Source organism: Aotus nancymaae, unplaced genomic scaffold (assembly GCF_030222135.1).
Source record: "Aotus nancymaae isolate 86718 unplaced genomic scaffold, 86718_ANA_hifiasm-v0.15.2.pri h1tg000032l_0, whole genome shotgun sequence".
In the NCBI taxonomy this organism is placed as follows: Eukaryota; Metazoa; Chordata; class Mammalia; order Primates; family Aotidae; genus Aotus; species Aotus nancymaae.
In genome coordinates this window covers 4,293,158-4,320,000 of record NW_026988445.1, presented here as the reverse complement: position 1 = coordinate 4,320,000, position 26,843 = coordinate 4,293,158, and the positions used below count along the sequence as shown (strand labels likewise).

The following is a 26,843-nucleotide window of genomic DNA, read 5'->3' as shown; positions in this document are numbered from 1 at the left end:
AAGTGAACTGGTGCATGTCAAAGTGTGATTTTCTTAAAAATTGTTCACTTTTGACCACGTATTATGTTCTCATGAATCAAAATTCAAAAGATAGAATAAAAGGAAGTAGTTTAAAGTACCAAGCCTGTTCTGTAATCTCAGAGGAAAAGTAGTGTGCTCAGTTTCTAATATTCCTTCTAGAAATATTTGTCTTATATCTGTGTGTGTGTATATATATAAGCAAACACATATTTCCCCCACTTATAAATACATATAATATTCATCTCACACATGCAACATTTTATACAAATGATGCCAAGTGGGACACACTATTTTACACCACGATTTTTCTCCATCTGAATGATTTCAGAGAAATCATCCTAGCAATTTCTAAAGAACTTCCTCAGTCTTTATACAGCTAAGTAATATTCAGTGGGTTAGAGCATACCATCATTGGTTTAACCAGTTCTTTATTCATGTCCATTTAATTTGTTTCTAATCTTTTATTTCAAATAACACTTTGATGAATAAACATATGGGTATGCCCTTTCACACTTTGCAAATAAATTAGTATGATAAATTCCTTGAAATGAATTGCCAGGTTAAGGAAAACCAAATTTGTAACTTCGTAAGATATTGTTAAATTTCACTCCATATAGACCATATAATTTATACTCTCAGAAGAAGTATAAGGGTACCTATGTCTCAACAGCCTTGTCATCAGAGTGTTGTCAGACTTACCTTTGCCGGTGTGATATGTTAAAAACAGTATCTCACAGTATCTTGAGTATTCATTAGGAATTAGTTGAAACTTATGAACATATTTTCATAAGTTTAAAAACTGTATTGCTTTTTTCTGTAACTGCTTCTTTGTATCTTTTGCCCACATTTTTACTGAGCTTTAGAAGCTCCTTCTATATCAGGAAACTCTATTATATAAGTAGTAAGTTTTTTCCCTTCATTGTTGCTTTTTCCTAGAACTCTAATGATTTCTTTTAAAAAATACTTATATTCAATTCATTTGAAGTTTATACTGACATAATATGTCATGGATGAATCAAACCTTATATTTTCCCAGAAAATTTCGCTTCTTCTCAAAACCATTTACTGAATGATCCTTATTGTTCCCCACTGGCTTGAGTTGTCATCTCCAAGAGCTCCTAAATTTCCACCTTTATTAATAAATGCATGTGGACATATCTGCATCTTTATTTACATTATCATGGTATCTTAATTATTAAACTGTAGAATATATTTTATTGCCTTGTAGATCTAGTCCTCTTCATTATTTTATATAATTTCCTTCATATTCTTTTGTATTAATTTTCTTTCAAACAATATTTATATATTTTCTAATTTTACCCCAAAAGTCCTGATGTTGTTTTTATAAGGATGGAACAGAATTTATAGGTAACTTAGGAAGAATTAATCTGTTTATAGTGTCAGATTTTTCTGATCAATTGCATCATTATACTTTCTATTTTGTGTCTTTTGTGTCTCTCACAAGAGCTGAGTTGTCTTCATATAGAACTTGCACATTTCTGTTGTGTATTCATTAACATTTTATAATTACATATGATTTAAATAATAAATGATAATATATACATTTTATGTATTAATATTAATAATTAAATCACTAAAAAGAGCTACTTAAAAAAATTATATGTAGACTTCACTCTCAGATACCTGTCTTCTGAAAGCCATGATTTCAAATATTTACTACACCTGTCTGTTAGATGACCATTCATCTAACTATAACAAACATTTGAGGTATTTTTCCTACTAGGATTGTTGTCATTTTCTGTGTTTTAGCAGAAATTTTACCAGGGGAAAATGATTATCTGATTAATTAGACTGTCAACCAGTTTTTTAAAAACCAAGTATGTGCTGTGTAAAATGGCAACAAAGGTTGGACCTAAAGAATCTCTGTCCTGACAGAATTTACAAGCAAAATAGGTTAAGACAGACAAACTTAGCCAAGTTATTCTCAAATGCATGAGGTAGGAAAGAAACTAGATGGTGTGACAAGTTAGAACAGAAATAATTAAGGAAAGATTTTAGTAATACAGGGTCTTTCTCTTTAATTATGAATTAGAATAACCTGAGTGTGAAAAACCAGTGAGAGAATGACAGAGAGAGCACAAATACATGTGAGTGGCAAAAAATAACAGATCAACCAACCTACACTTGGTTATATTAGAATGTATTTTTGCCATTTGCTAATGTCCACCATAAAAGTAAGGCTTGGCACTTTCTGTGGGATTCTACCTGACTTGAAACATCCATTCAATTATGAGGAACATATGATCAACAAATTAGTTTTTCTAGGGTGTGCAAGTGCCATTTACTGACCTGGAATAAGTGCTTCACTCAATGACCCTCAAGCGTGCCTCATTCACCTTGCACAGGAGAACAGTCAACTCCCAGTGATCAGTTTACAACTTCTCCAATATTTTTTTTCACATATATGAATTAACTAACAATTTAAATTATGGATAACAAGTTTATAATTATTCCTTATGAGATATATTAAATGTATAATATTTTAAAAATTAAAAAATGTTAAGTTTGGGAATAAAAACCAAAATAATCTTATAGTATAGTAGTAGAAACCTGGCTTATGTAAAACTATTTATAAAATTGTGGATTCTATTCAATTTATTTAACTGGTAGTTGAAAGTATTGTGCCATGATAATTTAGGGTTACATCATTATTTTACAGTGCTTCGAAAGTATTCTTAGCTACAAATATAAAACAATCTGATTGTTCAGAAGAAAAATTAAAAAATAACTATGAGAAGATAAAGAAAATATTCTGAGATTCTAGAGAATAATTTTTACAAATGGCAGCCTCCTTACTACTAGGCTTCCTTTGGATTCTTCACACTGATCCTATACTTAGTAGACAATGCCATGTCTTAGTACACATATCCTGCTTTCTTCTTAAGTGGTTATTGTGGAGTCCTCTGAGAATTGTTTAATTCTTTATTATCCTTCCTTTTGACTGAATTGGGAAGTGATCTTCATTGCTTGATAACCTGACAGATTGTTTTGTGTCAGAGTTTCTAAGGCAAAGCACCAGGGTGTGCTAATTGCTGAGTCCTTTGTGCACTGTTAACTCTCACCTGCTCTGAAAAACTGGATTGCAGCTTCATTTTCATCTTCAAATGTCTGTTTCTCCTAATCTCCTTTATTCTGTGCCACAGAATAAAGATGTTTATTTGAAAAAGAGAGATGTGGATTACTGTGGGGGAAAAAGGGGGGCAAATGAAAATGATCCTTAAGCATTAGCAAAGGAAAATGGCATTTTAGTGAAAATAAAGAAAGAAAGAAGGAAGGAAGGAGAGAAAGAAAGAAAGGAAAGAAATGAATAAAAACAGATTGATCAGTTTTTAATGTTGAAACTGAATTATTTCATGGATCTCAGAAAATTCTTTCTGAATGTGGAGAAGTACGACAAATAGGTTTTAGGTGACTTTTTCCAGAGTGAATACTTATAAACCAAAATAAGTCTTCAAGAGTAAGGGTGGAAGGAAAGGACATGGAAGGAAAAGAAAGGGAAGAAAGAAAGAACACTTTATGAAATGAGCATAATCAGATGCTTTTCATCTGCTTATAAGACATGATGGCCCTGAAAAAAAGAAACCCGATTAATGTTTAAGACTGTTTTAAAAAAGACAAATGAAAATTTGGAAAATATATTTATTATCTCTAAGTGGTTGTATTATGAATGGTTTATCTTCTCATGTTTCCTTTTATATGTAGTCAATTAAAAAATTTTCTAGAATATATACATATTATTTTTGCAACACATTAGAAAAATAGCTCACAAGAGCAGATGATTCAAGAGCAGAGTAATTTGGAGTAAGCACGGTGCTTCTGGCTCCAAAGAGAAGGTCCGGGTGGTGAGTCTGAAGTCCTAAGGTAGAAGCTTGCAGAAAGAAGGGCATCTTCACATATTTCCAATCATTATTCAGGAAAAGTCTTTTGGTGACTTGTGAGATGTTAAATTTGGCTTTCTTCTTACTATTTGCCTGCATTTGTTTTACCAGCTGTTGCTAGGGGTATTCACACAAAAACTCCAAGGATATTGCAAAACAGAAAAGAAAACTAAATAGAAGTGGTCCAAGAAATAAAGGAGCCTCGTCATGCCTGAGACATATGGTAGTGTTAGGGGAGGATTGAGGAATGGGAGATTTGGATTTTTTGAGGTTACATTATGGGAAGTAGGAGGGGCATAAACTTTTTACTGCAGTGGTAGCATCTGGAAGGAGTGGGGCACTTTAAAGACCGATTAGGATATTTCTAGGTAGAAAAGATAGAGTATAAATGTGATGGCTCCCCATCCCCCATTCTCTGAGCCTAAACGTTTTCTTCTTTTATAATTGGAGTCCATACCTCATTCCAATATCAGATTCAAGTGTTTGTTTCTTGGGATAAATCTCCATCTAAAAACAAAAGTAAATAAAGGCGAACAGAAACCGCACAAATGCAGAAAGTATTGCATTGCTGGTTTAAACTAGATGAATGCATATTTTTAACTACAGTTCCTAAAAATCCTAGCACCCAGAATAGGCTTACCTTCTCCTGAAATTGCCAGGAGAGTGCTTTAGAATGTCAATATATTCAAATGCTATAAATCTCTAAAAAATCTTGACAAACTGAAGAAACATGGTCAATTTTTCAAGGTTACCCAGAGAAATTCAGTGTCCTTTGCACACAATCTGGTTCTCTGAATGCTCTTCCTCCCAGAATAAACTGTGTTTTATAAAAATTATAAGAGGGAAAAAAAAAGATACAGAAGCATTTATTTTCTTGGGAAGGTAAGGAAAATAATTATACTTGAGAACCTCTTAGACTTCCAAAGGTTCTGTTGGAAGGCTAGTGCTGTTAGGGAAGGGACAGCTTTGTTTTATAGTCCCTGATGTCTGTTTTTTAGTGTGGAGGGAAATGTGCAGTTTCAGAGCTGTGCTTGCAAGCCATGCAGTATATCTGACACACTGCCCTCTGGGAAAACCCGCTAGTGGGGGAATTGTTCCAGTGATGCAGTACAGCTTGTAACTTGGAATCCCGTCGGAGAACTTTGTAGTTGCTTGTCAGTCAGTGGGAAGATAAAAGAGGCAGCTTCTTTTCCAGCAATCTGAATTCATTTTCCCATAATGAGTTAGGGGGTCAGGCAGCAGGAGTGAGTTCACCTGAGATCTTATAATGTCTATTTCCTGGTGGAAGAAAAGAGCGGAGGAGAAAAGGGAACGTAAAGTGAACGCTGTCCACTAAACAGCTGTGGAACAGCGTAATGTGGCTTGGCATTGGTCTACTTTTTAGGCCCACATATCCTGATTTCAGGGCATATATTTTTAAAAAGAAAGATCAAAGAAAGTATACTTTTATCTCATTTAAAAAAAATAAAAACCCAGTGTGTGAAAATGGAAACTCAGTTTAAAGTCTAAAGCAGCAGGTGATCATATTTCATACACAAATACTCGTCAAGCAGGTGATTGTATTTCATACGCAAATACTCATCAAGCAACATGTTAAAGATATTGTACTTCATGTTACATCATTATTAACCACACAATTTATTTTAGAAACTTAGAAGAAATTTAATGAGTATCATGATAAGGAGTTCTTTTAGTTATAGAGAACAGCCCCAGACCTCTCTTCCTGACCATTTCAGATGTTGTCTCTAAATTAGCACAAAACATATTAGGAATAAAAACGGTGGGAGAATGTTCTTATGTTCGAAGCAAGTAAGAATATAAAAAACAGTGGGAATGTAGGGGAAATAGAGAAAATCATTTTGTTCTTATTTGTTTGCAAGCAAATGTCTCTTATGCAAAAAAGAAAGTATAGTTATTATATCTTTCCACAAGTTTCCAACACATTTCTGGAGGTATAAATACATACAAATCTAAACACATGGGAAATCAAAAGGCATTTTATCTGGGTTACAAATCATGGCCATATTGTTAATGAAAATATAAATGGGCAATAATAAGATATATGTCATTTCAAATATTGGGCTACAGAACGTATACACACTGAATGTATTGACAGTTCTGATTGTATATCATGTCATGGCCAATAAAGCTATAGAAATGTTTAATTAGGACATATTCTTCCACAAGAATGGAGTTAAGCATTAATTTATCAAACTTGTTTAAGAACTCATCTGTTCTCAATGCTCACACAGCAGCTTATTGAATTTGTGTCTGATATCTAATTGGCTATTTTCTTGACATAATGAACAAGTGGATTCTCCATGCTGTTGTGTCTGTTGAGGCAGCGATGTAATGATGAAATGAAAACTGTAACCATGCATTGTATACTGAGTCAGGAAATGCGGCCCACAGAGGCATGGGAGGGTAGAATATTTCATTGTCCTCGTGGCTTCACTTGACATTTCAAACTCTGCAGAGCATCTCTGTGGAGGAATCTCTCCATTCTTAACTCCTCAAGAAAGGAGCCTGTTACAATCAGCAGATCACCCAAATGATGTACCATTGGCTTGGAGGGCTTTGCATAATTTAAAAAGTAAAATAAAATTCTGCTAGTTAGAGACATTTTAAAGCATTTAAAAATGCTCAAACCCTTTTCAAACCCACCCCATAACTGATTTGGGGGTTTCTAATACATGTATGATAAAGTTCAACTGAGTAAGTCAGCCCTGGAGCAGATACATAATGTGTTCCTATAGTTGTATGCTATTGATATACCTGTCTACTGTTGGTTGCTGCATGCTTTGTTGTGGCAAGGGTTCAGTGCTTACTGAATAAGTAGTAATATTAGAATCAGTTTTTAGATTTTGGTAGACTGGACATATAGCCATTATGCCCAGGAGGCTCTCAATTGGAAAGTGTCAGCTGTAAATTGATGTTAGAGGGAAATGGAAGAATGAGTTACGCAGAGAAATACAAAAAAATCTAGCCATCTGGGGCCAATGTCCTTCTCCAGCCTCTAAGACACACCCTACAGCAAGGAATTCCCTTCTCTGATTCATAAACTTCTGTGGGAGTCTAGGGATCAACTTCCTTGGATGGTGTTAGGGCATCATCATTATATAGAGTTATGAGGACCACAAACCGTATGTTTGGCCCCTTAGAAAGTGATAATAGGTGACTGCTAAATCATAATTCTATATACTAAGAACAGCCCACATCAAACTTATGTTTCCCAACTTTTTGTGTGAAATTCTCAATAATCAATGTGTTACTTTACTCAATTATTAGTGTTGCAGAATCTGAGAATTCTAGTGGGCTATTTATGAAAAATATATATATAGTTTTTAGAGAATTTGGATTCTTTATAAATAGGGTTGCAAATAAAGTTTATGTTTTTTCTTCTAGCAGTATGCCTTTAGGGATATATCAAAGGAAGTTTTACACCCAAGGAGCAGAAATTGGAAATAATAGATTTAAATTAAGAAATTTGTTCATTTATTTGTACATTCATTTGTTCATGTAGAAAGCATATATCTAGCTTGTTTTATGGAACAAGACAGAAACAAAATGATAGGTGCTAGGGTAGAGTGGAAAAATTTTCTCTATCCAGAGTTGAATAATATGTTCTTTTAATTTGCTATATTTATTAGACATTTAAATTTAGATGACAGACGGTGCCTGTTTCTGGGATATTTATTCCTTCCCAGTGTAAACCTATTTCTCCAAATCATCACTATGCTAACTTAATCACTGTGTTTTCAACATATTTAGAAAGTACTTAAATATCTGGCAAGCAAGGTCTGTGTGCTGAAGGGGCTTGTGATTTACAAGGGGAGATAGAAATTACCCAAGTAATCGCATAGAAATATAAAATTGCAGACTTTAATAATGATTTAAATAAAATTATATATAACTAAGATTTTGTATAATAAGGAACTTAATATAAATTAGAGGGTCAAGAAAGTTCTTTTGAAAAGCTGATGACATTTAGGGTAACTGTAACATGACTTAGACACCAACTCAGAAACTAGAAAGAGGATTCCAGAGTGAATGGTATTGGTAAAGGATGTGAGGAAGGTAAAATTGTGGTGGATTTGAGGAAACAAAAGAAGGCCATCATGGCTGGGATAGTGAATGAAGAAAAGAATATCATAGATGAGGCTAGAAAGTTAGAAAGGAGCTACTTCGTGCAACATGCTTAGACTGTGTTAAGGACTTTGGCATAAAGTAAAAATGTAGTTGTAATAATGCAAAGAATTGTCAAATTTTCAATTGTTACACAGATGAATATTAGTTACATTTAGTAGCTATAGGCTTAATTGGAGTATCTTTCTTCTTCAGAGACAGTTTTGTTAAAATGGTACCAATAATAAATGTGTTATTGTCTTGCAATCATATTTTCTATGGCAGTATACATATGTGTATTCATGTGTATGCATATATAACATTGAGATCTTACTACAAACACATCTTATACTTTACACATTTAACATTATCATGACTATTTCTTACATTACACGAAAAAACATTCATGACAAGTATTCTCAATAGGTATTTAGTATAGATGTGCCAATATGTATTTATCAATTCCTTATTGTTGGATATTTAGGCTTATTATTTTTACTATTGGAAAGAATATTTATTGGTAACACATAATTTTATATTTTTCTTTAATATGTTTAGTTACAAAGGAATCGCTAAATTAAAGGTGGAGTATATTTTTGAAGATACTTGATACGCATGGCAAAATGCTTTCAAAAAAATTATGTCATTTCACATGGCTCCTAATAGTATACAATTGTGTTCATCTGTCTGTAGTTATATTAATTCGATGGATAAAAATGGTAGGTTGCTTTAATTTGCATCTCTTTTATTCCTATTGAGACCAAACATTTTCCATATGTTCTTTTTCTATTAGTTTGTTTTTCTTTTTTGTCTGCTCACACACTTTGCCCAGAATATTTTAGAGGTTTGAAAATTTGTTTTGATACTTATGGCAGCTTAAATATTAAAGATAGTAATTATTAGTCATTACAACTTTAAATATTTTATCCCATTTATCTTTTGGGTCTTTTTATGAGGTTTATGATGTAGTGTTTTAGATTTTTGATAATTAAATCTTTGCTTATTTGTTTTTATAAAAAATATTTTCTCCATCTAGAGTTGAAACATATGCTGCTTTATTTTGCTAAATTTATCAGACTTAAATTTGCATGCATGATGCTGCCTGTTTCTGAGCTATTTATTTCTTCTTTTTATACCTGTTTCTATTCTGACTGAATTGTCATGCTTTCAACATCTTATTTAGAAATATCTTTGTACCTTATGGGTAAAGTTATTCTTCTGTCCTTTCAGGTTATTATTCATTTTTGTTAAAAGGTCTTAGTTCTTTCCATATGTGTGTTCTTCCCATTGAACATTAGATTGAGTTTAAAAAATGCCATTGATATTTTTAACAGACTCTCCTTATACATTAATTCTTGTGAAACTTACATCTTCAAATATTTCTCATCTGGAAATGTGTTATTGTTCCATTTACTTAAGCAGCTTATATCCCACAGTAACGTTTTGTTATTTTCCTCATAGAGACCTCACATTTTTTGTTAGGGTTATTACAGGTATTTTTACTTTTGTGATTGTGTTCATTTATTTTTATTATAATATTAAAAGAATCTCTGGTATTACATCTGTGCTTTTAAAACATGCCATTTCATTTTGTTCAATAATTTAAAAATATTCATAAATCTCTGAGTTAGCAATTTCTCCAGTTCCATGAAGACAGAAAATATACAGATCTATACACTCAAAGAACATGAGTCCAGCCCACTCAGTCATATGAACTTAGTTGGATATAACACATTAACAGACAGGATAGACACTTAGAGCTATAGTTAAAGTTCTGTATCACTGATACAATCCATACAATATGGTTGTTTTAAATAAGCCATGACCATTTTATTTTTATTAATTATTTGCTTCCAGTAATTCATGTGAGATTATTAAAATAAACTTGTAAAGTAAATATAGGAGGTTTCAAATATGCCTATCCATTGAGAACCCCAGAATTTTCCTTATTGACATTTTTTTAAAAATATTGATAGGTGTACAGGAAAATCCTTATAAAATTATGTCCCTGACAGAGTTTATTTGTATAATAAAAATCAAGAGGATGGGTATTTCTAAATATTCAGCTATATGGATTGAAGACATTGTGGTGAATCCATTACAAAGATTATTCTGTATATTTGTTGATGAGAAAATATATATTCTTACAGCTATAAAACAATCAGCATCATAAAATTCTATAATTATAAAATATGACAATAGATTATATATATATGTACATATAGATAGATGGATATATATCCATCTATCTATATGTACATATATATATGAACAACTACGAAGGACACACACCAAAATACACAAACATATTGATCAGATAATAATGATTATCTTCAGATTTTAGATTATTTCAGCTTTTCCTTTTATGGTTGCTGATACAGCCTTAACATTTATGATAAAAAAATATTTTTTTATAGTTAGACAAAGAAGGAATATTATGAAGCCAAAAGAGAAAAACGTGGAGGAAGGAAGGAGTTTATATCATGTTTCATCTCATAGCAAAACTATTGGAAGCTTTTAAGAAACAAAAGACCTTAAAACATCAAACTCTAATAGGAAATTGGGAACAAAAATCTTGCATTCATTATGCAAGAGATATTAAAACCTTGGGCCTCAGTTTCTTTCAGAAGCTCAGCAATTGCAGTTATTATTTCCCATCACCTCACTTTTGCTTGAATCTTTTTAACGAAAAGTGGTTTACTTCTACTTTTCCTAATAATTTATGCCTTTATGATAATAGGGTTTTTTATTATCTTTCTGATTTGTACCTGTTTCCTATTTAATGATTTACTCTGTATAGCATACATGCCAAAGTTATCATACTAGAAAAATTATTATGCTATAATAATTATGGTACCATCAAACTGAATTAAATTATGTTTCATTGTAAATAGTAAAATGTATTAATTTTTTTAAAAGCTTTTTTATGCCAGTGGAGATAAATAAAGTTACTTTTATGTACTTTCATTAAACACCATGACAGTCTGAGCCAAACTGGCAGAACTGATAGCAAATCAACACACTCCTTCTTGTAACATTCCTTTCCAAGTTGTTCTGAAATCAGCTTTCTTAGGACTATGAATTCAATTTAATGTGGAGAACAGAATCTGTGCATTCTGTTAATAAAAGTTTCACCTGCATCTTTTGTGAGTATAGGTAGGCAGATCTTAGAACAATGAGGTTTTCTTCCATTGATTTAAAATAAAAAGGAAGCTGCATTTTAAATGTGCCTTCTAATTTTCCCTTTAGCACATCAGAACAGCATTGCCTAATAGAAATATAATGTGAGCTTCATATGTAATTTTGAATTTTCTAGAATGCACATTTAATAAAAGTAAAATGAAATAGTTGAAAATAATTTAGTAGGACTTGGAGCGGTAGCTCACACCTGTGATCCCAGCACTTTGGGAGACCAAGGCTGGGAGACCAAGCCTGGAAGACCACCTGAGGTCAGGAGTTTGAGACCAGCCTGGGAGACATGGTGAAACCCCATCTCTACTAAAATTACAAAAATTAGCCAGGAGTGTTGCCGCGTGCACACCTGTAGTCTGCGTGCACGCCTGTACTTAGGTGGCTCAGGTGGGAGAATCACTTGAACCTGAGAGGTGGGGTTTGCAGTGAACCGAGATCATGCCACTGCACTCCAGTCTAGGGAACAGAGTGACTCCATCTCAAAAAACCAAAAAAAAAAAATGTAGTATATTTAATCCAAACTATCTAAAATATCATTGTTTCAACAAGTAATTAAATCTAAAAGTTAATAATGAGATAATACACTATTTTTTCTACTAAATCTATGTGTGTATTTTACACTTAGAGTATATTTCAATTCAGATATATTTTATCAGCTATATTCAATCTGCATTTAGATGTCATAAAGTTTTCAGTCGAGAAAATAGATTCACATACCAAATTGTTTCAAATGTATTTAAAAGTTTTCCAGGAATGGAATCAATTATCAGTTTTTAATTTAAATTCATTAAAATCAAATTAGAAATTCAGTTCCTCAGCCACACTAGCCACATTTCAAGTGCTCAATAACCATATGTGAATAGTGGCTATTGTATTGGACAGCAAAGGTTTAGAACACATGTATGAGATGTTAACACAGAGGAAAAGTTAAAGTTAAATCAATGACAAACTATTGGGAATGTTTTGTCTACCGGGTGTCAAGAAATAATGACGTGACTGATATTTTTCTCATTGAATCAGCTGCTTGGCTGGTTGGCTCAATTGATAGAATCAAGCAGTTGCTGTGTTTTATATACAAATCATCTCCTTTTTTATTTTGTCCTCCAATTTTCTTTAAGGCAAATATTTGTGCCAAATTATGCCAAACTGTCTCTCCTGAATATCCCTGTTATCCTCGAATATTATTGCATGTCCCATCAAGATAATTGTTAAATGCTGAGTTTTGAGTTAAAACAAAGAACACCTATATTAAGAGAAAAAAATTAAATGCAGAGTTAATGTCCCATCATGTTTTGTTCTAGCTTCTCAACAATAAACATATACTGAGTGATTCTGTAATACTCTGGATCTACAGGTCCATCATTTGTGATGACACACAGAAGTTGGCCCAGGAAAGCTAAAAGTACGTCATATGTCAAATAATGCCTTCCATCAAGTTCAGAGCAGCATTTCTTCCCCAGCATTACAACTTCGTGTAATGGCACTTGGCAGTATTGGCATTTCTGATATGACTTCTTTTGGCTAGTTCAGCATTCTTAAAAAATAAATAGTTTTTCACCCTGTGATTGAAAGGGTTAAATAGTACCCATTCATTACACTCACAAAAGGATTTATTTTGTTCTCATAAATCAGTTTTATTCCACATTTTTATTATTCTCTTGGGTGAGCTACTCCAATTGAAATCAATACAAGTGCAAGTGACACAATCAATCTCGATATTTGATTATGAATTGGAGATCCCCAGGTCTGTTTTTTGGCCCATTTCTTTCTGATCATATCTCCCATAGAACTGAATATTCTTATTGGCATCTATGAGTTATGAACATTTTTAGAAAGCAGATAAGAATCTTCATTTGTAGACTGACAATGGAAGCCCCCCAAATGAACCAGGATTCAAAAATAAAGACTCAAAATATGTAGCTATAACGTCATCAAAAAAACTCTTCAAATTTCTCAATACTTTTCTTAAGATGAAGTCATGTTTTAAAATAACTTTATTCTTTCTTTAAAAAAAATACAACTGGTGACTATAAACCACATTCTTAGGGTACTGTTTGGTAAGTGATTATTTCTCATGACAAAGATGTTATTTATTTTCACATGCTTGTTTCAGAGCTGAGCCATACCAACTGGTTTAGGTTAACAATAAGAAAATAGTTAAGGTGAATAAAATGCCTTTGAAGGTATCCAGGCTGGTTCTTTTCATTTCTGTAATTATCCAGGCTGGAAAGCCACCATCTGGGGGATTTAAAAGAGAAAAACAGCTCAACTTTAAATTAGAGAGCAAAATTGATTAAGTTGTTCCTCAAGAGGCCAACATGTCTATATCAAACTCTCTTTGCTTTACAAACACATTTATATCTTATGATCCTTTACATACTGAATGCTTATTTTGGGACTCATGGTACCATATTATAGTTCTCTTGCCTCTGACTCTAGCCACCTGTTCTAGGTTCTTAAGAAAATTTTTGCAAAAGCACAATTAAACCATTTAGTAATTCATTCTCTAATAATTAGAATAAGACAATATTTGATGCACTTATCTAGTCATATTCTTAAAATAAATTTCAAGGTAATATTAACATTGAATTTGTTACTTTCAGCAAGTATTTTAGCCTAGAATCCATAGGAAGGGGATGTTTCATGTTTTGGACAAATTACCTACCACTGATTTGTTTTTTCTGGAAGACATAAAACTTTGAAAGTTTTTTAAAAGTATTTCAGAAGCAGTTAAAATAGTAAACCCATATTTCTTTCATCCAAGGAGCCATTAATTACTCTTTAGTCACTCTTATTAAGCCTTTAGAACAGCAGCTATATAAGCCATATAAGACAGGCATTTGGATTTCCATTGGAAAGTTTCCTAGGCATGCGGAATTAGACAACTATTTAGAACATATTTTTGTCCAGCTTCTTTTCCTTTTCAGTAATTTGCATTTATTAATGCTGAATAATGAAAGATAGTCAAAGCATTAATGAAGGTGTGGTGCAGTGATGTAGCACAGGGCTGTATCAACAAAATGGTCTTTCCACATGCTCTGTTCCACTCTTAAAAACAAATTACTAAGATAATCATTCTAGAAACTGGAAATTGCTCCCTTTATTCAGGAAGGCAGAATATTTTTTAAAAGTTGGCCTATTTAAAATTTTAATTCAGAGGTTGGTAAACCTTTTCTATAAAGGGCCAGAAAGTAAACACTTTAGGTTTTGTAGGCAATATGATCTCTGCCATAACTACACAATTCTGCAGTTGTACCATGAAAATACCTACAAAGATAATTACTTTTGTTTTAATAAATCTTTTTTTACAAAAATAGGCAGCTGCCAAAGTTGGCTGTAGATTGTAGTTTGTGGATCCCTGTTTTATTATAACTTGATTATAAATTAAAATACAATTTACATACTTTCCTCGGATATTTCAATCTTCTCATGATTTGATTTTGCAAAAATTATGAATGCTTATTTAAAAAATTTATATAATGCAGGAAAACAACATCCACTAAAATCCCACTACCCATAAATAACCAGTATTAACAAACAGCAAACATTATTTTAGAGCTTTCTCAGTTCATGGGTGATTACTTAGTAGCAAACAACAGAAACAAATATGGCTAATTGAGGCAAAGATGAATTATATTAAAGGAATTAAACAATTCAAAAAGTTGTCAGGAAAGCTAGAGAGTCAGACTTGTGCAGAACCACAAAAGCATGGCCCAGATGAGCTTGTGCTTTATTAGGACACCCGCGCTGGCACTATCACCATTCAGCTGCCTTGGAAAGTTATCTCTCTGCTTCTGAATTCTGAACAATTTTAGAGGCATCTTGAATAATCCCTAATTGACTGCGACCCATTGTTTCAGTTGTTTCACTGGAGAAAGTTTGAGTGCAGTGGTGTGATCTCGGCTGACCACAACCTCCAGCTCCCGGGTTCAAGAGATTCTCCTGCCTCAGCCTCCCGAGTAGCTGGGGTTACAGACACGTGCTACCACGCCTGGCAAATTTTGTATTTTTGGTAGAAATGGAGTTTCTCCATGTTGGTCAGGCTGGTCTCGAACTCCTGATCTCAGTTGATCTGCCCTCCTCCAAGCCCCAAAGTGCTTGCTGTTCCTGGCTTTTTCTAACTTGTTTATTAAATACTTAATGTGTTTTTAATTTCCAGTTTGTTTCTCTGTCTCTGCAATATCCTTTTATTATAGGAATATGTATATATATGTATCATTTTTCCCCAAACTGCATGGTTATTTTGTCTTTTTATGTTAGAATCCTTTCTTTCTTTTTAGCTGTATGCACAATATTCAGTGAATTATTTTTTCCTTCAACCACATCTTGCTTATGCCTTGTATGGGCAGCTCTGTTCCAATTTTGCGTTGGTTCTGAGCTTGTTCTACCTCCTTTCGTTTCTGGTGCTGGTCAGTCTTCTTTTGACCTAAACTTTGAGCACTAGGTTTTGCTATTTACCCACTTTTCTGTTGCCTACCAGGATGAGAATGAAATAGAGAGTGTGACGGTGCACTGGGCAGAATTCTGGGGAATCTAGGTTTACTGTCTCTTCTGAAATCCTGATACAGCTTTTATGGCAGCACTTGCTCCATTTATTCACATGCGTCTCCCACTCCTGGGAACACCAGCTTCTCCTCCCAACTCAGGACAGTGTTTGGCAGGATGGCCAGCCCTGATATCTCTTCCTATCTCTGCAGACTCCACTCAGTTCATTTATCTACATATTGGAGAGGAGTTTTTCTTGGCTTATACTCCTTCCTCTGGGAACAAAGTTAGGAGCTGTGGTATACTAAGAAGGAATTTATCATCTCTTTCTTCTTTTAGGTTTCAAAATTTATGTCAGTCATTGTTTTCCTTTAGTACCTGGAGAATTTTCAACTAAAATTGTTAATGTTACTGTTTTCATAGTTTGTTTCCATTCTGTCAGGTATTTTAGAAGGACAATTCTGTAGTACCACTTAATTTAGAAACTGTGAAAGTTCACAATTTATCCAAAATCTCTTTCCAGCAAGGTGATTCATATATACAGTTCAGAGACTAACACAGAGGCTGTAAGGTAGCATCTGACTTTCCCCACCTCCTGATATTCATGTGCTTGTTTAGTCTCCTTCCCTTGAGTATCTTCAAAACCTGTGATTTGCTTCTCGCTAACAGAACATGACAAAGGTGATAGCATGCCACCTCCATAAGACTGTAACCTGTCTTTCTAGGAGACTCCCTCTTTTTTGAAACAGCAAGTGGTGACATTGGGGAGGCCCATATGGAAAGGAATGAGGGTGAACTCCAAGCAACAAAAAACTAGTAACTGAGGGCAGCCTGCAGCCAATAGCCAGAAGAAACTGAGACCTTCATTCCCAACAACCTGCAAGAAACTCAAAGCTACCAACAACCACCTAAGCTTGGGAGAGATCCCTCCTCATTAGAGCCTTGAGATAGGACTTCAGTCCTGGCCAACACCTTGACAGCAGCATTTTGATACCCTGACCGCAGGACCCAGTTAGCCATGCCACACTCCTGACTCACAGAAACTATGAGATTATAAATGTATGTTGCTAAGTTTGTGGTAACACCACGATACATCAATAGATAACACAGGAACACATGACTGTGTGACTGTGGCAAATGAAGCAGGTGGGACTCAATAGCAAAACATGATATTCTCATCCAGACCCCTAAATGGTTGATCTTTTATATAGGAACCAGCTCAAGCATATATATTCCAGTGATTAGAAGAAAATGTTAAACATATTGTTAAAAAATGGACAATAGGCTTTGTCTGGGATCAATAATGGTTTTCAAATTACTCGTCTGATCCTAATAGTACCACAGGCTCGGCATGTTCAGCATGGTTAGTAAGGCTCTTCTAGAACTTTAGAAGGAAACCTATTTTGGTATAAAATAGTTGTGTGCATGTCCAGTGTTTAGTATAGAAGCCGGAGACCACTTTCTGTGGGAATATATTTGCTCAAATAACTCTTAGCTGATTGAGATAATGGCATCAGTTTGTTCAGGTAGAAAAATCACAGTTTGCCCAAATGGCGAAAAAACAAGTCAAAATGGGAAAAAAACGTGACATTTCAGAGCATAACATGGTTAGTGAAATAGACCATACTTCTACAATTTACCGTAGTCACAGTACATCTCTGAATTTACTCTTTCTCTGTGTGTTTATATACATACATACAATGAACTATACTGAATTTTATATATCATATAGTGAACTTTAAAATACATAATATACTAGCATATATACATATATATTTATTTCCTTTTTATGACTATTTTAGAGCAGTTTTATGATTACAGAAATATTAAGCATAAGGAATAGAGATTTTTGTCTATCCTTCATGCATCATAATTCCTTTCTGATCATATATAAAATATATATTATCAGATTTGTAAAATGAGATCCATTTAGGAAAATCTGACCATGGTACATAGAGAAAGCTTGATGGGGAAAAAAATAAAACATGCTCCAACTGACTTTAAAAAATAATTGGCAATATTTAGAAAAGTAATGTGCCTACACATTAAAAAGGATCAGGAGAACACAACACAAAGATTCTCAGTATCTATAGAGCTGTCATTGCTCTTGCCTGGGCACAACCAGGGCAAATGTGTCTGAAGCACCTTTTGGTGAGTTGATGAAATAGTGCATGTATTTATTCCCTGCGCTACAATTGTCATACTAGAGGAATGGCCAATTTAAAGAGGAGTCAGAGAAGTACAGCTTTGACTAGATGACAACTAATTAAAATCACTATTACAATAATTACAGTAATGTAAGAAATATGATGCATTAATCGAGCACTGTCCTCAAGAGGTCTTAGTGGTTCATAGGCTACTTATTTCTTTCTCTTTTAAAACGTTCCGTGGAGGAGAAAGCTTCGTAGGCATATATCTATAAATATTTTATACATTGTTAAAAACTTAAGGTCAGGAATAGATTTCTTTGACCATATATTAATTACAAAATAAACAAATACTCAGCACCTTTCAGATTCCTACCAACATGAGATCTATCAGAAAAATGGAATTTGGAGGACACACTTGCTGTTTGGTTAAAATAATTTAAAATAATGTCTTTAAAAGGAATAAATAACTGCAACTTAAATATTAATACAGGCCGTCTAGAGCAACCTGAAGTTCTTGGCTCACACTAAGGGCTTATTTTTCCAGTTTATCTTGATCACAATGCGATGCCTTTTGATTTTTATATTGGCAGAATTTCGTGATAGTGAGATGGAACTGAACAATTCTAAAATTGAGACCTCAATACCAGAAAAATATAGCATTTTCTTTGTGCAGCAAGAAGTGGAAAAAATTAGTTAATACCTTCTCTACCTTAAAGTGTAATTGGATTCAGAAAAAGGCTAACTTAAAGCAGGACCAGGCCTGACATATAAAATCCTCACAAGGTAACAAGAATCAGTTTGGTTTGTTCGCTGTCATTTCTCATTATAATCTTTGTCATGAGAATGGATTCATGTTGTGCCATTTTCTGTTCTTGTTACAATCTTTGTCACATGAATAAGATATCAGGATGTTAATGCCTGGCATACAGTATTCTGTGTGTGATGATACTGTACAGGACTACGCTGACCTTTGCAATATTATGTATTCTGATTGGTTGTTCATTTCACCTCTTTCCCACAAGTTAATAAGGCTGTAAAAAGGAGAGAACTGAAATGGCCAGCCAGTCAAATTATAGAATATTGAAAAGGTCAGAGCAGTACAGCACAGAAGAAAAAAAAAATTATGGAATATATGGTGCATTAAAATTCTTGTGACAATGATTATAACAAGAATAGGAAAGGATACCCATTTATGTTATTTCAATCTAGAGAATCCCATAGGACGGTATACTCAGGACAGCACTCATTTATGCATCCCTGAATCATACATGTGAATATATCCATTTATGCTGTTTTTTCCCTTAAAAATAATTGCATAGAAGATTTTCTAGTGTTCCACAAAAAAAGAACTTTGAAAATAAGACTTTCACCTTAGAAAATGGGCATTACTATTGTTAACATTTCAGTAAGTCTTTATATTTGAGGCTGAAGAAAAGGTTTTTTTATATGTAAAATTTGTTGTTCATATGAGATTTATTTGGTCTATTTCTTCATGTAACACTTTTCTTCTAAATAAAATAGAATAGGATTGAATGAATTAACCTCTTTTAAGACCCTTTAGAACGTGGGATAGACTGAAATAGTATTTAGGAGTTTATTTAGAAATTTTACATGATCTATACAAAACTTGTTTTATCTTTATGATGTGTGATGTTAACCAATACACAAAGAATCTTTTCTTCTCTGCATCTTCAGTGGAAAGATAAAGGAGGTGTATAACACTTAAATCAGAAATCCTGATGTTATTGTTCTAAAGTGTGCAATAATGATTACCTATTTTAAAAATTGTTTTATGCATATTTCAAATTTTCTTATAGAACAACTGCATTAGATTTTGCAGTCTATAAGGAGACATCTGTTTTAAACCTTAGCTTTACACTTTTTGTAGATACATTATTTCACTAATCAAGTAAACATATTACAGTCCAAAGCTAGAGTTTCGACTCTAGAAGAATCATCTAGTGTTCCCAACACCCTACACTCTGATGCTCATCCAACAGGTCTCAGGTAGAACTCAGATATGTGAATGTTTATGAGGTACCCCCAGGTCATTTTGATGTAGGTTATGCCTGGAACAGTGGTACTGGCAACATCATTTTGCAAAGAGCTTAGTTAAGATCCGCAGTTAAAGCCCAATGGCTCAGACCAAGCCAGAGGGTGGAGAGGGCAACTCAACTTCAAATCACAGTGCTTGGGTGGGAGCGAGGCAGGTAGTGGGAAGTTGTGGTTCCAGAACATGGAAGCTTAAAAGGTCTTGCATCATCTACTTAGACTCACAAATAGGGTGTAACTGAAGGGCCAACCAGACAGGAACGGCCACCTGCAATAGGCCATGCTTATCACTTTCACATTTTCAAGCTTGATTTTTGAGGCTGAACCAATAAGGCTGCATTTTCCAGCCCACTGAAAGCCCAGTTATGCACTGAAAAGTGGCAAAGCACAACCGTCTCAAGCAGAGGAATCTGAGGACATGCATTTAAAAAATCTCCCCTCCCCCTGCCATATAGAGGAGCCCAAATTGCTAAAGTTCAAAGGAAGAAAGGAAAGACAGTGAGAATGAAATAGAAGAAGAGCTAAAATCTGTGGCTCCTGCTTTGGTTTTGAATCTGGAATTTTTTGAGCTTCGTTGAGGGCTGAAATCCTGTCAGTGGCTCTAGGTCTGTGAATTGAACTGTGTGTTTGTAGGGGTGAGAGAACATTAGACTCACTCAGCGGCATGGTTCCTGGAGATGTACAAGTTCTTTTTTGAGCTGAGCAAAATGGTTATGTAATTGCATACTTCTCATAATTATTGAGTAATTATATACTTCTTATAATTACTGAGTAATCATTGTTCTATAACTAGAACTTAATGTTACAACTAATTGTATAATTATCATGTATTAACGTTGTTATCTGGGAAGCTTAGAATAAAGTGATACTTACATATTTGCCCCTGCCATGCCATTTTCAAAGTAAGCAATAGTGTTGTTTTACAGCTCAAAATTTCCTTCAAAACACACAACAAAATGCAGTGGAAAAAACTTCACCAACATTATAATCATACACATTTACTCATTGATTTTGTATTTGTCCCTGGCTGAAAATTTGTTAAATTATATTCTCATGGCTTAATTTTAGAATTTCCATTGTTGCTTTGCAAATTTCAGTCTTTTCTGAGACCTGCACAGTTATGCTACCTAAGAGGCAATTGAATATCTGCTTGGGTCTCTGTAGGACAAGCTGACCTTTTTGAAGTTTTACAATTGAGCATGTAATGACAGCAGAAATACTTCCAGGGAGCTCAATATCATTGGGACAGGAGCAGATCTTCCCATGCTGACAATGTACTTCTTCTTAGGCAATGGTCAGAAGAGACTCATATTTAATCTTAACCAGGTTTCTTGAGTGCAGGAACTATGTGTTTTATACTTGGGGAATGTTCTCATCAGTGCCTAGCAAAGTCTCCTTCTTGCATGCAGTTGGAGCTCGATAATCTTCAGTAGAAGCAAGTTGACTAGTTGTAAAGAACCTATGAAAGCTTAAGTGGCATAATTTGGTAATGTCTTTTTAATGCTCAATGAAATTATCAAAAGCTGCTTTGTAGGTTTCATAACACCTTGCTAATATATATTACACATATAGAGGAGTGCGTTATCTACTTCCATTTTAGGAGCTTGAAATCATTCTTGAAGCTATGAAGACGTCTTTATCTGGCTTTACTGAAAGTGAATAGAAATTATCATTGTCATATTTTAGCCCACAAGCACTATTTATTCCCTTTGAAATAAACTACTCCTTTGGATGTGCCAATTTTGAGTCCAGAGTAATAAATTATTTTATGCCACTAGGGCTCTCTTGAGCTCATGGATAAAACTGTGTATTTTGTAACAATAGATTTTGCAGTGACTTCCTCCATTCTCAAATTATAAGTATCTTTTTCAATAATTTTTTGTATTTTTTTAAAGTTTGTTGGACTTACCCACATTTCATAAAAACAGTCAAGTCATAACCAGATATCAGATACTTTTTTGCATTACTTGATCTTCATTAATTTCAGTTTGAAATATAATCTGATGGGATAATGGCACATTGGGAGTGGATGAGATTAGTGCTGCTTTGTTTATTGAAAAACCTTAGAATTTTGATTAACAATACATTGTTAAGTTGGAAGGGGTAGAGAATTTAAAAGGTAGATTATTGCTACTGAGAAAATGAAATACAGGATACAAAATTCTTAGTCACTTCCAAGTTCTAAATGGCTGGAATGTATCAATTGTACAGATTACAACAAAAACAATAACATCATTCCTAGCTGCTGTTTCTGAGCAACTATTATGTGCTAGATATGATAAAGAAATAATCTCACATAATTTTCACAATAGCACTGCAATGTAAATACTGTGTTATCATTCCCAGTTCACAGATGAAGAACCAGGCACTCAGAGACATTAAGTGTATTAGCAAAGGGAACATTACTATAAAATACAAGAACAAGTTCAAATGCAGGACTTTTTGACAACCAAATTTATCTTCTTTCCTTTGCACTATACTTTGCTACTGTGTTAAAATAAGATGTAAAATGTTTTTGTAAATATCGAAAACATTACAGTTTGTATACTATATGATGCAAGATCACTTTTAGTATGATGCCATCTTTTATTTTTTAAGCATTTGTTCAATAAAGATCATATCAGTGTCTGGATATCTTGCAAATATGCTTGTTCTTTTCTTTGAAGTTCAGTATCATGTGTTTTTTCATTCATTTCTCTGTATCTGCAGAAATTGTGTAGGAAAGATTAAATGTACGTATATTAAAAAGTGGTTTTGTATAGAAAGAAGGTTATTTGAAGTAAATATTGGTGCTCTTTTAGAGAAAAAGTCTCACTCTGTCACCCAGGCTGGAGTGCAGTGACACAATTATAGTTCACTGTAATCTCAAATTCCTGGGTTCAAGTGATTATTCCATCTCATACTACAGGCTCATAACACCATGCCCAGTTAATTTTTAGTTTTAAATTTTTTTTTTTTTTAGAGATGAGGTTTTGCTATGTTGTCCAGCCTGGCTGGTGCTCTTAATCATTCATTTTTCTGTTTTTTAAGAGTTATTCTAACATTTCTAAAATTGACAAAACTAAACAGCATTTAAAAATTTTTTATAAATTTTTCACAAAGCATCTAATATAGAAGGTGGAAAATGTTACAGTTTTCCTTTGTAGGCTTTTCATTATTTTAACCCTAATTTCTGACTCTTCTTAACCTTAAATTTAACCTAATGGTATAAGAGACAGAGATAGAATACTGTTAGCAGCAGAAGTATTTTCTTACATTTTGGGCCTGGTAAAATTTGAGAATGGGTTTGCTGAAGCTTTGGAAGGATGGTAGTGGTGGGACCAGAGTAAGGACATATTGAAGGTGATTTTTTTTTTAATTGTATTTGGGCTCTGGGGTACATGTGCATGTCCTGCATCCTGCAGGATTGTTGCATAGGTACATACATGTCATAGTGGTTTGCTGTCTCCATCCCCCCACCCCCGTTGCCTGCATCAGGCATCTCTCCCGGTGTTATCCCTCCTCCTCCTTCTGATCCCCCCTCCCTCCTCCTCCCCCCTTCCCTTCCCTCCACCCCTCAACCTAGCCCTGTGAGTGTTGTTCCCTTCCCTGTGCCCAAGTGTTCTCATTGTGCATCACCTGCCTATGAGTGAAAACATGCAGTCTTAGGTTTTCTGTTCTTGTGTCAGTTTGCAGAGAATGATGGTTTCTAGGTTCAACCATGTCCCTACAAGGGACATGAACTCATCATTTTTATGGCTGCATAGTATTCTATGGTGTATATGTGCCACATTTTTTTTGTCCAGTCTATCATCAATGGGCATTTGGGTTGGTTCCAGGTCTTTGCTATCATAAACAGCACTGCAATGAACATACCCTGTGTGCATGTGTCTTTATGATAGAATGATTTATAATCCTTTTGGTATACACCCAGTAATGGGATTGCTGGGTCAAATGGAATTTCTATGCAAAGACACATAGACTCAAAATAAAGGGATGGATGAAGGCGATTCTTTTATATAGCTAGGCAGCTTCTGCATTTTGTCATAAAGCTAGAAAAATTAGATCTTCTGATCAAAGTGGACAGATAGTAACTCCCATCCCCAGTTGCTTTTCAGGATATTCTGACTAATTCTAATTTAAAGGGGCATTAGATAGAAAGAAATACACCCCCATTTCAAGCAAAGTGAACAGAAAATACCTCAGCTGGTGATATATGCAATATCAGACAAATATTCTACCTGAGTATGGTATGTATATCCAGAACCATTCTATTTGAGGAAAAAGGTGTTATTTCTTCCTGTCTGCACATCCAAAAAAATTGAGGGATTTTCACTGGGAAAAAAAAAACCTCAAAAAAGTATAAACAACTCATCAAGTAATCAATTTATACATTTGTACAATATATTACTTATATGCTTGATACTTGAGATATGGCTTTATCCTACAGTTATCTAAGAATATTCCTCAAATTATTTTGATTGCTGTGATGAATGAATAGGCCAGGTCAACCCAGATAACATTTTTGTTCACAAGATAATAAAATCCAAATATGCACCATTGATAGAACCACATGTAAAGCCTCTTAGAGTGGTAAAGTGACAGTTCTATTTAGTACAGTATATTTAGAAGCTCAAGAAAATACTCACATAATAGGAGGAAATAATTCTTATATGTATATTCATTTTAATACTTTTCTTTTTTAATCAGCAGGTAATAACTACACCCTTCTGAACGTCACAAAAGTTATGTACAGCGGAGAAGAGACAAACTTTTGGGTGCTCATCGATGGGCTGGTTCCTTTTACCAATTATACTGTACAAGTCAATATTTCAAATAGCCAAGGCAGCTTGATCTCCGATCCTATAATGATTGCAATGCCTCCAGGAAGTAAGTCTATGTAAATGTTGGCTATCTAATTTTATATAAATGCCCTAAACTAAGTGTCCATTGAATACCTTGTTTATTTTTAGAGGTATTTTATTTTAGAACTTAAAGGCCCAATTGTATTTCCGGTTCTTTTGATTGTTGTTTTGCTTTGTTTATTGAGATTCGTTAATTGATGGTCTTTTATTGTTTTGTTGAGACTGCCTTCATCCAACTCACACTGTGTGTGTACGTGTTTATATATACCATACACACACACATATCTCTGGATTTCTGCATAAGAAAATTGGGAAACACTTTTTGTTTGAGACTTTACTTAGAGCCAAAATTTATATTTGTAATTTGAGCTTCCATTTTCTACTGCAAATGGTTCTCATTCCTGGTGTTCTAAATAACTAGTTCAATTATATACTTAAACTACTCTCTTTGGCAAAAAGGGCAGGGTGCAGATGATAGAATAGGAAAATTCCATTTGCACTACTAAAAAATAGCTTTAAATTCCTAATCCTAATGATTACAGTTCAGCAGGGCCACATTCACATGTGAAATATAATACAGTCTGGCTATTTTTATTTTAAATATTTCTATAAATATCAAACTAATCTATTCACAATTACCATTATTTTGATGTGCCATCAATTGCACCATGTTTTAACTAGTTGTGGGAAATAATTGCTTTTAGGAAAACTCCCTCTAGGGTTGACATGGTTGGCCTTGAACAGAAAGCATGCCTAAAAATGTTAAAAGCATGATTCTCAATTGGGTATTCAAGAATGTGTGTTTTCTGAAAATACTGAAGGCAAAGGACCCCAGCACACCCAGTGTCCACCTCGTAGCCCAGATCCCAGGATTGAGTGTATTCTGGACTAAGGGAGAATATCACAATTTTTGTCAGCAATCTGAAGGGTAGGTTAACCCCACTTCCAGTTATAAGGAGTGTAAGAAGAGAAAATGCCTAATCACTGCAGAAAAATAAAGGGAAATCTTCAATTTGTATGGAACCTCTCTCCTGCCAAAAAGATTTAATACTTGTTATATCATAAAACCACTATTATCTACCTTTTTTGCCATTATTAAAATTAATGAATTGATGTTTTACTAAAACACTTGAAACTCTAAATGTTAGAAGCTACATTACTTAAAAAAGTGCTTAAAAGAAACTTTTTGGGCTGATCAACTCAGGTTAGTATCATATTTATTGAACCAATAATTTTAAAAGGGAATTGAATTTATATATATTTATTTAAACGTTGAGACCAAAACACAAAATAAAACAAATTCCCCCACTAAAATAAACCTTGGGTAGTCATGTCTTCATTTTTCACTTGAACACATGTGCTAGAAACGATAGAAAACTGTGATGACTCTAAACCTTAGTATATAATATCCATTATTTAAATTTAGAAATTAAAGAATAATCAGTGACATAATGGAGATTTTAAGTTTGATAGTAATACCTTTTCTATAAGATATATACAATATTTAATAAACATGTTTATTTTATGGTATTTATACTGATTTAAATAGTTTGTGATTTACAGTAATTTATATCATATTCATAAAATAGGGCAAATCTAATTCATTGTTGATGTGTTTAGGAATGTATGGTCTAATAATTTGTTATTTACACATATGTCATTATTCAATTAAGAATAGCAAGCTCCAGGCCGGGCACGGTGGCTCACGCCTGTAATCCCAGCACTTTGGGAGGCCGAGGCGAGTGGATCACGAGGTCAAGAGATCGAGACCATCCTGGTCAACATGGTGAAACCCCGTCTCTACTAAAAATACAAAAAATTAGCTGGGCATGGTGGCGCGTGCCTGTAATCCCAGCTACTCAGGAGGCTGAGGCAGGAGAATTGCCTGAACCCAGGAGGCAGAGGTTGCGGTGAGCCAAGATCGTGCCATTGCACTCCAGCCTGGGTAACAAGAGCGAAACTCCGTCTCAAAAAAAAAAAAAAAAAAAAATAGCAAACTCCTACTGCTAACTGAATATCCACTATGTGAATATACCTGTCAGTAAAAGGGTTAATATTATGAAAACAGGAAGAAA

At 34.0% G+C, this 26,843-nt stretch overlaps 1 protein-coding gene across 1 annotated transcript in view; it reads left to right on the top strand.

Moving 5' to 3' along the window:
- The window catches only part of USH2A (usherin), a 775,604-nt gene that overhangs the window by 439,353 nt on the left and 309,408 nt on the right, over window positions 1-26,843 (top strand). The window contains exon 38 of the mRNA XM_064383503.1: window positions 24,614-24,793. Within this exon, the coding sequence (XP_064239573.1) occupies window positions 24,614-24,793 (180 nt within the window). The remainder of the gene's footprint in view (window positions 1-24,613; window positions 24,794-26,843) is intronic.